At 45.3% G+C, this 15,003-nt stretch overlaps 2 protein-coding genes across 3 annotated transcripts in view; both read right to left on the bottom strand.

Moving 5' to 3' along the window:
• The window catches only part of SNRPG (small nuclear ribonucleoprotein polypeptide G), a 9,921-nt gene extending 7,538 nt beyond the window's left edge, over positions 1-2,383 (bottom strand). The window contains exon 1 of the mRNA XM_027772977.1: positions 2,247-2,383. Within this exon, the coding sequence (XP_027628778.1) occupies positions 2,247-2,278 (32 nt within the window). The 5' untranslated portion in view covers positions 2,279-2,383. The remainder of the gene's footprint in view (positions 1-2,246) is intronic.
• A 1,456-nt stretch (positions 2,384-3,839) lies between these two features.
• Positions 3,840-8,806, bottom strand: TIMCC (TIM double twin CX3C motif chaperone). Of its 2 annotated transcripts, none has more exons than XM_027772975.1 (3): positions 8,698-8,806; positions 7,724-7,864; positions 3,840-5,320 (listed from the first exon to the last, which is right to left on the bottom strand). In XM_027772975.1, exons 2-3 carry the CDS (start codon positions 7,856-7,858, stop codon positions 5,132-5,134), a joined length of 324 nt encoding a protein of 107 aa, XP_027628776.1. In that variant the 5' UTR covers positions 7,859-7,864; positions 8,698-8,806; the 3' UTR covers positions 3,840-5,131. The 2 variants fall into 2 exon arrangements, with proteins under 2 accessions (XP_027628776.1, XP_027628777.1); XM_027772976.1 differs by lacking the exon at positions 8,698-8,806 and adding an exon at positions 8,443-8,566.
• Between the last annotated feature and the right edge of the window lie 6,197 nt (positions 8,807-15,003).

The raw sequence follows: 15,003 nt of genomic DNA, 5'->3' as shown, positions 1-15,003 counted from the left end.
CCAGACGCCCACTTTGCTGCCTGGGGTTTGAATCCTGGATCCGGTGGCTTGAAACTCAAGCCGGTCATGTGTGCTTGAGTGCCCAAAATCCGGAGAGAAGAGATTGTGGTGTGGCTATCCGCCCTGGGGGGGTGATCTGTTACTTTCTGTCTCTTTCTTTCCAGTGAGTGCACATATCCTACAGTAAAAATCTCTTAAAAAAAAAAAAAAAACAAAAAAACCAGAAGGAAACTCCAGATTACAAGCAGAAAAAACACACTATTTTGGGCCAGCACGCAGTGTGGTGATTGAGGTGCTGGACTCCCACCATGACAAACAGCAGTTTGAGTTCCAGACCTGGAGGCTTGCTTTCTCACTTCCGCTGCTTCTGTGTCTCTCTCTAGTGAGCGCATGTGCCCTACAACAAATTAAAAAATAATAATGAGGAGCCAGCAGGTGGCATGGTGGTTAAATGCACCAGACTCCCATATGGTTGACTGCTTCGAATCCTGGACCAGGTGGCTTGTTTCTCTCTGGGAAAAAAGTGAAATAATTCTTAAAAAAAAAAAAAAAAAAAAGAGAAAGAAATTAAATAAATAAAAACCTCCATCTATTTGGATAAATTAATTAATTTTGGATGAATCTAGAAAATACCTACAAGACTTCCTCAGCTTACTAAATTTTACAAAATAATCTTCAAAATTTTGGGGGTTGCAGGTGGTGGTTAGGCACTGGGCTCCCAATGGCTGACAACAATTCAAATCTTGGATCTGGGTGCTTGAGAATCATTCTGGACACGTGTGCACATGTGCCTGCTCAAAATCCCAGGAAGAGAATGGAGAAGGGATTGTGGTGTGGCCATTCTCTCCTGGGGGTTGATGTCTAACTTTCCCTCTCAAAACCTTAAGAAATGTTTTTCTTCAGGGCCGGTAGGTGGTAAGGATGCTGGACTCCTACATGGCCCACCATGGTTCGAGTCCTAGACTGCGGTTTGCTTTCTCTCTCTCCTTCTCTCTCTCTCTCTCTGTCCCTCTCTGGTCAAATTAAAATAAATAAATACATAAATAATGTTAAATAAAATAATTAAAAAAATAACCCCATTTATGTTTTTCTTAATGTTGGATTTATGATTTAATAATTAAACAGACCCAGAGGCCAGCAGGTGGCATACTGGTTAAGGCACTGGACTCCCACATGGCTGACTGTGGTTCAAGTCCTGGATCTGTCAGCTTGTTTTTTTCTCTCTCTGATGAGCACAAGCGCCCTATAGTAAATTACAAAAATAATAACAATAAGATTAAATAAAACAATTTAAAAAATTAAACAGACCCAACTTAAATTTACATGGAGTTTTTGTAAGAAAGATGCTTTTGATACTCATGCACATTAAATGCAAAATTACTAAATATGAACTTTTCCTTATGTCTTATTTATGAAGCTGATAATAAATGAACTATTCCCAAGGAAGACCATCCCACTACAGCAAAAACTGATCCTTATATTAATTTTGCACTCTTTGTGCAATCCAATTACAACACAATTTCAGCACTAGATATATATAAGAAAGTACTTAAGACCTGCAACATGTTAAATTCAGTCAAGTAATATTTGAGGTTAAAGTTTTAAACCGAGTCCTATTTATTTAAAATAAAGATAAAGTTTCATTTTACTGGGTGCAGAGAAAAAAATCTCAAAGCTAACCTTCTTTGATTAGGAAAATAAGTGTTCTAATACGGTTCCAATGACAGAGCAAGCTACCAAACGACATTCAAGTCTACATACACAAAGCAGGAAAAAAGAAACGAATGGAATTTCTAAAATAAGCTGGTTCCTCAAAAACCATCAGTTTCATTCCAGCCCTCTCCTTAGTTCCTTACAGAATTACTCCTCCAGCCACCGTATCTAGAACTTGATGCTAATGTTTAATAAACGGCAGCATTCGAGGTCCTCAAGGAGCAAGGACCTGGGGCGACACGGGGCGGGGAATTCAGGACTAGTAGGCACGCGGGTGGAACGCAGGCGCCGTGGCTATTTGGTAATCGCACTGATTGACCAAGCCTAAACACCCGGTCGGCTCAGGTTTCAGGATTTGAAACCCTGGACGGTGGCTAGAATCCCAGAGGCCTCGAACCGGAATGAGAAATGAGGCGGCCCACGCTGTTCGGAATACGCACGCCAGACGCACTGATAGGAAAAGCGAGGAGGACCTAAGGGACGCAGGCACGCCAAGACGCAGCCACTTCGGCGCAGCCCTCACACATACTTACTTTTTCAATTCGGGAGGGTGAGCTTTGCTCATGGTACCAACTCGGCGGGCTCAGGGATGCCTTTGAACGGAATTCTCGGCCTCTTCACGTTCCCGCGGCAGCTCCGGCGTTTTGCGTCTGACGTCACCAATCCTATCAGCCAATCAATTGCTGGCAATTTTCACATTTTACCTCGCGATACTTACGGGACCCCTGTTCGTATTGGCCAACCTCGAGCTTCCGGTCGCGTCGTCAGCGATTGGTCAGGATGGGGAGGCGGAGCCTCTAGGCACTTTCTTCAATCCCGTTTTGTGCAAACTTGAGACTTAACTGGTCGGTTTTACCGGCCTTTCGCTTATCTCCGTGATTCGTTTTTCTTCATATATGCCAAATTAGGATCAGCTCTGGAGTGGGTCATAATATTTCTTTGGCACGTATCCTGACCGCGCACTGTCGGGCGAGGCCGAGGCTTCCAGGAACCTCTAAATTAGTGGCTGCTCCTCTGCCTCAAGATGAGGACAGAGCCTGTCTCCCAGAAGTTTAATCCAGAACCCTGAAATGTATTCCTGATTGTTGTTGTGCAGTTGTTATCACTGCCTCTAGAAGCCCACTTAGTGCACCGCTGCCCCATACATAAAACATATGGCATAACACATAAACTTTCTTTAATGTTATTACTTTTCCGCATCAAGTACCTAAGTGTAAAAAATGGCTTCTGACTTGTTCCCAGTTACCTCCAAGTAGAATCTATGGGTTGACAGACCAAGCAAAAGCCTTGGTGATTCTTTTTAGAGGGTGGGTGATTAGCGAAACTTCAATGTTTAGGCATGACTCTTATTTTAAAAATTTTAATAGAGCATATGCATGCCCCAGGGGGAGGAGGCACCTTTAATAGGGTCTCTTCAGGAGGAATGGCCCCATCTTTTATTTTTTTCCTAAAGAATTATTTATTTCCATTTTTTTTTTTATTTGACAAGAGAGAGAGACAGAAACGGAAAGTGAGAAAACAAGCCACCAGGTTCAGTACTTGAACCATGGTTGGCCATGTGGGAATCCAGTGCCCTTATCCACCACAGCACCTGCTGGCCTCATGACTCCATCTTTAATACCTACCAAATGATAGTAGGCTTTGTTAAGCTCATATACACTTTTTTCCCAGAGGTTTTTGCTATAGGGAGCGTGGCCAGAAAGCCAGAAATCACCCCTCAGGGGGAATGGCCACACTGCAACCCCTTCTCCTCCATTCTCCTCTCAGGATCTTGGGTACACATGTAAACATGCCCAGCATGAGTTTAAGCCACTAGGTCCAAGTTTAAGCCACCAGTCAACTGCAGTTGACTACCTGGGAGTCCAGCGACATAGCCATTACGCCAACTGTTGGTCCCAAGACTCGTATACACTTTGTACACCTCTGGTAGTCAGGATCTTAGATGATGGTGATAGCTGTGTACCTTTTCAATCATTTTCTATTATATACAATGAACCAGTCCTGCATCAGAACCCTAATAACTAATTTTCACTCTTCTGAACATTTTAAGAACTTTATCTCACATGTTACCAGAAGCATACTAAGAAAGTTACTTATTCATTGCCACATTGAAAGAAACATCATAGTGGAGGGGGGGAATTAAACTTTATTTTTAAAAAACCAAACCACTAGGAAAATATATCACAGTCTTGAAACAGCAAACGGACAGGCTATATATTATCATTTCAAGTAATAATCTGACAAAAAGACAACAAGGTCCTTATCAAAAGGACAAGGTGCCACACTGGGCAGGAACACTGCATGTTGCAAAGGCCCAAGGCCAAAATGGGTATTTGGTAATGGGAGGCTGCCCCTCCTTTGCCCCAAAGGATTCCCAGCTCATCCTAGCCAAGTTGCTTTCTTTGTCTCCACCTTGACTTTGTGGCCAGAGGACTGTCTCAGTAGGACTCTGGGAACTTAGGGGGCTAAGTAAGCCATGCTAGATTTAGGTTTTCTTCCATTCTGTTCTAGAAAAACCAGGTGTTCCACATCTAGTACTTTCCAACTCTCTTAAGTAATCAATTGTTCCTCTTTTACTGTTCACTCTTGGATACCAGTATATATCACAATAACAATCCTCTTTCCTATCAAGGGGAAACTGTTACTGTAAGACTGTCTTGTCATTCTGTGTAGACGGCTTCAGGGCCAGTCAGTAAGAGGGACCCTCTGCCTTCCACACTCAATGTGCTGTTACTTCTCTGTTTTCAACTGGTCTCCAGGGTAAAAAACATGCTGTGTAAGAATCTGAAGAAACACACATCCACATTTGATGGCCAGTAAAGGATGTCCACAAAGAACTGTTTCAAGCTGTTATCCAAACTACTCTCCCTCCCAACTCTTCATTTACATCAACTAAGCCCTTGTATATAAAATAAAACCAAGCAAAACAAAGACCCAGAAACCTTTTCCCCTTCTAGATTAGTGTCTTTGTGAATTGTTTTACAACCTACAAAAATGGTGCTTACTACTGGCAAACAGGTTGGCAACAAAGAGAAACATCTCCTCAAACTGTACCAGGTCACAGGCAGGTGAGAGAAGCCAGCTAGTACCTGTATGTCGGTACCTGTGCAGGAAGAATCTAGCCCCTTGGAGGGCTCTCACTTGGTACAAGGGAAAGTCCTATTGTCACCTGAACTCAGGTTCTGACACACTCTTTTGTGCTCTCTCTGACCCAAATTTTAGCACCAGTTTTTTCCATTTCATTCTCTAGGATTAAAAGATTAAAAAAAAACCCCAGTGTTCACAGGCAAGTGACATACACTTTAAACTTGTTGCCAACCTTAATTTCTTCATAAACTTTGCTTAAAAGACTAAAATTCCCATTGCTCTTTTAAAATAGATTCCTGCCCTCAGCCCCAAAGGTCACTGGTAAGGACTTTTATTTCCCCATAGACGAGAGTGATTCCTTCATCTTCCTGGTCATAGTCGGGATCAGGTGCATGTGGTCATCCACACACCTGGACACGCAACTGTCCAGCTGCCGCTTCACCTGAGGCTCTTTGCTCCCTGCGTCTATGGAATCTTTGGCTTTGTCATTGCAATGCATGGTGCACCGAGCCAGGCGGTCCTGTGGCAAGGAAAAAGAGGGTAAGGAAGCTGAGAGGCTGGCCTCCAGTTACCAATTGCTCATCAGGTGCCAGACACTGTACTATAGGCTGATCGACAAAGACTGTCTTGACTGAATCAGAAGGTTGCACCAGTAATGGAGGCCCAGAAAATATAGCCAGGGAGGGAGTGGAAACCAGGAGAGTAAAGTGGCTGAGTGGTCAACTGAATGAAGTGCTTTAAGGAGGAAAGGAATGATTCACTGTGTCAATGATACAGACAGGTCAAGTAAGATGAGGACTGAGAGGCTGCCTGTAGCCTAGTGGTTGGGGGAGCCAGATCCCACATGGTTGACTGTGTTGTTCAAATCCCAGACCTGGTGGCTTCAAACCTGGGTTTGTGTGTGTGCATGCTGTAGCGTGTCTATACCCTATTGGGGGTGCCTTCTCTTTCTTCCTCTCTTTCTTTCTGATAAATGTATGCTACCTCGGACAAATGAAAATAAATAGATAAATAAATAAAAGATGAAAACTGAGAAATGGCTACTGGACTTAGCCCCAGGAGGTGAGTAGCAAGAGCAGTGGAAGAGTTAGTTTACTTGGAGAGGACTGAGAAGAGAATGAAAGGAAAGAGTTATATAGCAATCTAGGAATCAATTTTTCAGACACCCCTTCCCACCCCCGGTTTAGAAAACTAGCTGTCAATATAAATACGAAACCATCTTTTGGTGTTCTATGACCTTGGTAAAGTTATTCCTCTGGAATGGTGGTGTTTTTGAAGAGTTTTGTATACCAGGATGTCAGTATGTATCACATTAGGAAATCTTTCCATAAGAATGGATTCTCAGGCTATGAAAAACTGGTTCAGAAGTGGGCCCTCCTTTCCCCAGCTCCAGAAAAACAGATATAGAAGAAGGGGATAAAACAAAGTTGCAGATTTATTTCTTTTATTCCAGTGACGGAAAAAGGGAGCTCTTTTAGAAATCCCAGAGGGGTTTGTCATCAGTTAGCCAACAGTAACAATGGTTCAAATAAAGACAGAGCTCCTTAGTGACACAGAGGTGAGTTGGGCTGCCCTCTGGGTGTAGATATAGGGGCAGTCTTGGGTAAGTATGTAGTCTTGCTTAAAAAAAAATTATTTATTTAATTTTATTTACTTATAATAATAATAATAATTATTATTATTAAATTTGACCAGAGAGAGAGAGAGAGAGAGAGAAAGAGAGGAAAAGTGAGAAAGCAAGCCACCAGGTCTAGGATTCAAACTGTGGTGTGCCATGTTTGAGTCCAGCACCCTAGCCACCATACCACCTGCCAGCCCCTAATATGCACTTTCCCTTTTTCTTTTCTTTTTAAAAATCTTTGCTAGAGGGTATGCACACTTGCCAGAGAGGAGGAGAGGGAGAAGGCACGCACTACAGGGAGTGGTCAAGCTGCAATCACCTTTTCCTCCATTTCGCCTTCTTGTTAGGATTTTGGGCAGCATGCACACATGCCTGGTGTGTTTTCCAAACTGCAAGGTCTGTGGGGTTGGCCATATGGGATCTGGCTGCATTAACCACCAAGCCACAGAGCTGGCCCAATATGTACCTTTTAAAGACTATTCTGTTTCACTTAATTAAGAGATTCTGCTTTTTAAAACATGAATATATATATATATATATATATGAATTATTTATTTAATTTTATTTTAACTTGACTGGAGAGAGAGACAGAGAGAGAGAGAGAGAGAAAGGAAGTGAGAAAGCAATCCACCATGGTCCAGGACTCGAACCATGGTCGGCCATGTAGGAGTGTCCAGAGCCTTAACCACCATGCCACCAGCCGGTCCCGAGTTAATATATATATTTTAGGGAGTGTCACATAGCACACAGATTACATTTGGTGCTTGTAGCAAAAACAAACAAAACAAAAAACATAATAACTTTTGGCCATGAATTTCTCTGGCAACTCCCTTTTAAATTATTGTTTCTATGGGAACATCGGTTCAACTCACAGCACTCGACTTTTAAAACTTTTCTTTTTTGGTTGGTCATGTGTACTCACTGAAGAGAGGTAGAAAGAAAGTGAGAAATCATGACCCTCAGCCCACCCCAGGAGGGATGGCTACCCTGCAATCCCTTCTCCTCCAGTCTCTTGGGATTTTGGGCACATGTACATATGCCTGGTGTTTTTTTCAAGTGGAGTGTCTGGATCTTAAACAGCTCTGTCAGCCATGTGGGATCCAGCACCTTTACCGCCACCTGCTGGCCTTTCTATGCACTTTTCCCAAAAGTTCAAACCCTGGGAAGAATGGCTGGACACAAGACTGCTATAAATGTTAACAGAATTGAGACACAAAGCCAAGAGTTTTGAACAAATGTCTGTCATCTTCTATAAAAAAAGCACATTAAGGACTAGTGTCCTCTGTTGGAGACATTCCTCACCTGGAACTTCTCCAGCTCGTTGGTCACCAAGGCCTGGGCTTGGGCCAGAGGTGCATGGCAGCGCTCGATGCATTGGTGAACCTGCTGCATGGACGCCTGGTTGTCCTCACAACAGCCCGCGCTGCACCGGAACATGAGCCCCTGCGGAAAGAGGGCAGAGCCGGGTTAGGTTGGGAAGCCTTTGGGGACAGAGGTGGCCACAGCGTGCTAGAGGGGTTAGGAGGCCACGTCCCTATTTGCACTTCCTTCTCTCTCCATCTATGCTTTCTCCTTCCCTTAAACACCGGGACTTTAAAACTATGTCTGGGGAAACTGTCCTCCGCATCTCGTGGTGTTTCATGGTCTCACTGCCGGCTCCTGGGCACTTGCCGCACGGATGGCGGGGGTGGGGCGGGAGAGGCCAGAGGAAGCCATGTTCTCAAAAGCAGATGTCTATACCACAGGGTTCAAAGGTCAGCGACCCTGCTATGAACACTCCACCAGAGGTCAACCGACCCACTGATCAGCGAGTGACTCCAGGGTCCGTACAACACAACGCACAGTCCAGATAGGGAGGCAGGCCCAACGTCCACACAATTGGGGGTCAGCGCAGAACAGCATGGAAACCCGCGCGTTCGGAGGCGGCGCTGGGTGGAACAGAACTGGGCTTCGGTCATGGGGCGGCCAGGAGCCTTCGCCTTCACCTTGGCCGTGCGCTCTCGGGGCCTCGGCCCGCTCACCTGCGACAGGCCGCGCAGGAGCAGGAGGCGGCGAGGACGTCGCCTCACCCTAGCGGCTTGCTAACACCGGCCCGTGGACACCTGCCCTCGCCACCCGCTGCTGGGCGGCTGGAAAACGGCCTTGCGCGCGGCGAAGGCCCCGGACTCCGCCAGATCCGCCGCAGCTCCGTAAGTTCCCTAGGACAGCGGGGCGTGCTGAGGGCGCCGCGGCGACCCCAGGGACGTCCAGCCGGCTCTGCGGGGAGAGGGCCGCACCCGGGATCCGGCCGTCGGGAAGAGGATTCCGGCTCGACTCCTGCCCCGCTACCTGCATCTTCCGGATGTTCTCTCGCTCCAGACTCTTCACCATGGAGTCCACCGCTTCCTGGACTCGGAGCTGCTGCAGCTCCCGCAGCCGCCAGCTCTCCGCGTCCGCCCCTCCCGGGCCCGCGCCGCCACCTGGCGTCGGAGAGGAGCAACTGCACGCTGGGCCGCCGCGCGCCCGCTGCGCTCTAGCCGCCTGGGGGCGTCGTCCTCCACACGCGCCTGGCAATCTCTGGCCGAGAGCTGCAGGGTACCTGTCCTGGTGAGAGCTGCGGGAGGAGGGTCTGCCTGCCTTTCTTCCACCTCTTCTCCCTTGCTCCCTCTCTCTGTCTCTACTTTCTCATTCCTAAAAATATTTCATCTATTGAATATAATTAATATACTGAAAAACGTTACGTTCTTAGCTGTACAACTTGCCCTTTCCCAATCTCCACCTATCCTCCCACTTTGATCTGCTTCCAGTCACTATAGATTATATTTTCCCTTTCCTAGTTCATATATATGTGGTTATTTGGTATGTACTCTTTTTGTGTTTGACTTCTTTCATTTAGCATAACGCTGTTGAAATTGAGCTGTGTTGGCTTGTTTTAGTTACTGAGTAATAGCCCATTAAATGGACATACCATACTTTTTTTTTTTTTTTGAGAGAGATTTTTGCTATAGGGAGCATGTATTCCCCGTAGAGACAGAGGGATAGAAAGCAAGAAATCACCCCCTAAGGGGGATGACTGCAATTACTTCTCCTCCATTCTCTTCTCAGGATTTTGGGCACACATGCACATGTGCCCGGTGTGAGTTTTAAACTGCTGGGTCCAGGATTCGAACCATGATCAACTGTGTGGGAATCTAGCGATGTAACCATCATGCCATCTGCTGGTCTCATAAATACTTTTTAAAAAACAATTTATTTTTGGAGAGATTTTTTTTGCTGTAGGATGTGTGTGCTCACCAGAGAGACACAGCAAGACCTTACCCTCTCAGGGGGGATGGCCATGCGTCAATCCCTTCTCTCTCTCTTTTTATTTCCCCTTGTTTTGGAGAGGTTTTTTTTTTTTTTTTTTTTTGCTATAGGGCACGTGTGCTCGCCAGAAAGACAGAGAGAGACAGAGAGACTGAAAGCAAGAAATCACCCTCCAGGGGGATGGCCATACCGCAATCCCTTCTCCTCCATTCTCCTCTTGGGATCTTGGACACGCACGCACATGCGCCCAGCATGAGTTTAAGCCACTGGGTCTGGGACTCGAACTGTGGTCAACTACATTGGAGTCCAGCGACATAGCCATTACGCCAACTGCTGGGCCCAACAATCCCTACTCTTCAATTCTCCTCTTGGGATTTTGAGCATGCACTTTCATGTGCCTGGCGTGAGTTTTAAGCTGCTGGGTCTGGGACTTGAACTGCAGTTAACTGTCTGGGAGTCCAGCGACGTGAGCATTATACCATCTGCTGGTCCCACCACACTCTTTTATATATGCCTTGTTTATGGGCATTTGGGTCTTTTCTAGTTAGCAGCAATTATGAATAAAGCAGTGATTATGAATATCCTTGAGCAAATCTTTTTTTTTTTTTGGAGAGATTTTCATTGTAGGGCGCGTGCGCTCGCCAGACAGACAGAGAGAGACATAGAGACAGAAAGCGAGAAATCACCCCCCAGGGGGGATGGTCACGCCGCAATCCCTTCTCCTCCATTCTCCTCTCGGGATCTTGGGCACGCACACACACGCGCCCGGCGTGAGTTTTTTAAGCCACCGGGTCCGGGACACGAACCGCGGTTGACTACGTGGGAGTCCAGCGACATAGCCATTACGCTAACTGCTGGTTCCCATCCTTGAGCAAATCTTTAAAAAATTTTTTTTTAAGGTTTCTTTCTGCACTCACCAGAGAGATAGTGAGAGGGAAAGTGAGAAATCACCCCACACCCCCCCATCCAGTGGATGGCCACGATGCAATCCCTTCTCCTCCATTCTCTTCCTGGGATTTTGGGCACATAGGTACAGAGCCCAGCATGATTTTTATAAGCTGCTAGGTCTGGTACTTGAACCATGGTCAGCCATGTGAAGTCCAGCACCTTAAGCACCACACCACCTGCTGGCCTAAAGTAAATCTTCTGTAAACAGATTTTCTGTTCTCTGGAAATGGAATTGTTGTAGCACAGGATTAATGTATATTTACACATTTATTTCTAATAAAAAATTAACCACAAAGGCAATACACAGGCTACAGATACTCAGTCAATAATGAAGCATTTATATGCCAGTGACAAGCAGTTGTTTCTGTACTCTCGGAGCAATTTTATCGGGAATGCCCCACCCTCTCACTGCCAAGTTTACTGTCCTATGACTTCATTTATCTAACACATATTGGGCACCTGCTACACACTGAGCACTGTAGTAAGGAGAGGGGACACACATAGCAATGTTGGAAGGGATGTGTCACTGGAGGTGGCCCCGTCTGGCAAGAAGGAAGTGAGCCAGCTTAGACAAAGTGAGGCTTGAATTGAGTTCTTGAACTGAACTGAGAGGAGCAGGCCTTTGCTTAGCGCACAAGAGGGTGGAGAAAATGCCATGCCAGGCATGAGGGCTGCTGTGGACAAAAAAGCATATCAAAGAACTTGAAGATTTGGGGAAGCCCAGAGGTTCCGCTGAGTCCCAGCTCGGAGCAGAAGAGGAGCAGGTGGGTGGGTGGGGACAAAGGAATAGGGCCTTGCAATTGATATTTAGGCGTTAGCAGTCATTGGGCACTAGATGGCAGGAGAATTCAGTTTTGAGGACAATGGGGAGCTTGACTCCCAAAAAAGCTGTGTTCTCCAGGCTCAGGGCCTTCGCTAACTCAAATGCTGATCACCCCCTAGAAACCACTGTCCAGGGACATCCTTTCCACTTGAAGCCCCAGCGCAGGTGGCTTCCAGCAGCGGTTGGAATGACAGCGAGACCTGCTATTGTACAATGTACCAGGAGCTGTTTAAGGTGCTTCTCATCGATGATCTCATTTAATTCCTGTAAAGGAAAATCCTATGAGATGAGTACTTTGCTATTCATTTTCCTCCCACTCGGTAGAAAACTGAGGCTTAGGGAAGTGAAACCACTTGCCAAGGTCACACATGCAGAAACTGGTGGAGCTGGAACTCCAGCCCTGAGAAGCTGACTCCAGACTAAAGTCAGGCATCTCTGCTGTGACTGACTTAATGTTTGTACTTATGTGTCCGTAACCCACAGAAAGTGGTTTCTTTCTTCTTTTGAGCTCAATTGAAGACTCCTTGTTTTGTTCCCTTCTTCCCAGTGTTGGGTTGAGTCTCTGCAGCACCTCCTATTTGGTGGAGCCCAGTTAATCATACGAAAGTGAATTGAAACGTCTTTGAGTAATGCAGACTTGCTATTTTGTGTGTACAAAATGAACGGTCCTTTGGTATTTATGAAAAGAGATTCCTGACTCTTGGTTTGTTTTGGACATTAAATGGGAGTCCTGCTGGCAGCAGAGTTTAACCTCACGTAAGGAAGCTTGGAGGTGCCTGTTTGTGTTATTATCCTGGTGCTGTGTGAGTAGGAAATAAAGCTCGGATTTATCTGCTCCCCCTTGACTGCCGTGCTAGAGCCAGGCGCAGGCACTCGCTGAGTCCTAGGTAGTCAGTTATGCTGTCTTGATTCCTTTTCCTGTCTCTCCTGAATGCTAGGCTGTGAACTCAGGCCTCTGGTGGTCGCCCACCAGTGGCAGGAGTACTCCCAGCACCTCTGCGTGAGACAAACACTGGCACTGGCCAAAGTTCTTTCCTTTTACTCGTATTCACATGTGGGTTGGATAAATGGGGATTCAAAGACCTGGAATGAGGGGAGGAAGTGAATTCTGCTTATCGCTACCACCTTGTCTAGTTGTCAGATCAGTAATTAAGTGACAGTCAGAAACCCAGCTATGGCCAACCTCCACTGAAGAGTTTCCAGTAACCAAACCAATCACTTGAAAGCAATTCTACATTATCACTTTCTAGTCATGATACTCCTGGCAGATTGGTAAGCCAGGCTGGGAAAAAGAAAACGCCCAGTAAAGAACACTGTCTTCTGCAGGATGAGGAATTCAACTTTTTGGAAGTCATAAATACTTTATTAAAATACATTTGAAGTAGTGGCCTGGTGGTTGAGGTGCTGTACTCCTACATGTTTGGCCATGGTTTGAGTCCCAGGCCCAACAGCTTGAAAATCATACTGGATGAGTGTGCGTGCATGCCCAAAATTTTAAGGGGAGAATAGAGGACAAGGAGTTGTAACATGGCCATCCCTCTGGGGCATGATTTTTTACATTTTTACTTTTCCTTGCTCTGTCTTTCTCTATTTCCAGTGAGTGCATGCTCCCTATGGCAAAAATCTAAAAAAACAAAACAAAACAAAAAACCCAAAAAAACAAAACAAAAAAATTGAAATTTTGATCAAATAGTGATTTTAAATATATATTATTTAATATAATATAAAGCTAACATTTTGTAATTGTAAAAAAAAAAAAAAAAACAACCTCGGATTTATCTGCTCCCCCTTGACTGCCGTGCTAGAGCCAGGCGCAGGCACTCGCTGAGTCCTAGGTAGTCAGTTATGCTGTCTTGATTCCTTTTCCTGTCTCTCCTGAATGCTAGGCTGTGAACTCAGGCCTCTGGTGGTCGCCCACCAGTGGCAGGAGTACTCCCAGCACCTCTGCGTGAGACAAACACTGGCACTAGATAGGCCAAAGTTCTTTCCTTTTACTCGTATTCACATGTGGGTTGGATAAATGGGGATTCAAAGACCTGGAATGAGGGGAGGAAGTGAATTCTGCTTATCGCTACCACCTTGTCTAGTTGTCAGATCAGTAATTAAGTGACAGTCAGAAACCCAGCTATGGCCAACCTCCACTGAAGAGTTTCCAGTAACCAAACCAATCACTTGAAAGCAATTCTACATTATCACTTTCTAGTCATGATACTCCTGGCAGATTGGTAAGCCAGGCTGGGAAAAAGAAAACGCCCAGTAAAGAACACTGTCTTCTGCAGGATGAGGAATTCAACTTTTTGGAAGTCATAAATACTTTATTAAAATACATTTGAAGTAGTGGCCTGGTGGTTGAGGTGCTGTACTCCTACATGTTTGGCCATGGTTTGAGTCCCAGGCCCAACAGCTTGAAAATCATACTGGATGAGTGTGCGTGCATGCCCAAAATTTTAAGGGGAGAATAGAGGACAAGGAGTTGTAACATGGCCATCCCTCTGGGGCATGATTTTTTACATTTTTACTTTTCCTTGCTCTGTCTTTCTCTATTTCCAGTGAGTGCATGCTCCCTATGGCAAAAATCTAAAAAAACAAAACAAAACAAAAAACCCAAAAAAACAAAACAAAAAAATTGAAATTTTGATCAAATAGTGATTTTAAATATATATTATTTAATATAATATAAAGCTAACATTTTGTAATTGTAAAAAAAAAAAAAAAAACAACCTACCATGTTGGGACCAGCAAATGGCTTAATGGTTATGTTTCTGGACTCTCTTGTAGTTGACCGCAGTTCAAGTCCTGGACCCAGTGGCTTAAAACTTACGCTAGGTGCGCGTGCATGCAAGCCAAAATCTCAAGAGGCAAATGGAGGAAAAGGGATTACAGTGTGGCCATCCTCCTAAGGGCTGATATCTTGCTTTCTGTCTCTCTGTCTCTCTCTGTCTCTCTGGTGAGCACACGCGCCCTATGGCAAAAATCTCTCTCTCTCAAAAAAAAAACACCTACCATGTAAATAGCTCTTGAATCTACTCACATTGCTCTAGCCACCTGTTTTCACCCAAGATAAAGCCACCACTATTATTTTATTTGCCTCGACTATGACAATTGACTCCGTTCAGATCTTTTGCATATCCTCCTATTGAATGGTCTTTTTCTTACTGGTTGGTAGAACATAATTTTGATAGGCTCTCTTCACATCATGATCGCTCTTCCCCAGCTGCCCAGTTAGCTAGGACCACAGGTGGTGCAGCGCCTGGTCTGTTTAGGTTGAGCTGAGAATCAAAACCGGGCCTCCTATGTAGCCTCTGCCATCATACTACAGTGCTGTTGCAACCAGGTCTGCAGATGTATTTTATAGTCTGTAATGAGCTCTTTGTCGGGTACATGTGTTACCAATATCTTCTCTTACTCTGTGACTTGCATTTTCACTTAAAAAAAAAAAAAAGTTCTTTTAAAAAACTGCCCCAGGGAACCAGCAGTTAGCGTAATGGCTATGTCGCTGGACTCCCACATAGTTGACCGCGGTTCG

The sequence above is a fragment of the Tupaia chinensis genome, unplaced genomic scaffold (genome assembly GCF_000334495.1).
Source record: "Tupaia chinensis unplaced genomic scaffold, TupChi_1.0 Scaffold000316_1, whole genome shotgun sequence".
NCBI classification, from domain to species: Eukaryota; Metazoa; Chordata; class Mammalia; order Scandentia; family Tupaiidae; genus Tupaia; species Tupaia belangeri.
Note: the sequence above shows the minus strand (reverse complement) of the source record. Positions and strands in the feature narration are given on the sequence as shown.

Coding starts and splice junctions, on each gene's coding strand:
- TIMCC (XM_027772975.1), bottom strand. CDS start 7,858: ATGTTCCGGTGCAGCGCGGGCTGTTGTGAGGACAACCAGGCGTCCATG. Junction 5,321..7,723: donor ACGAGCTGGAGAAGTTCCAG/GTGAGGAATGTC, acceptor TCCTTGCCACAG/GACCGCCTGGCTCGGTGCAC.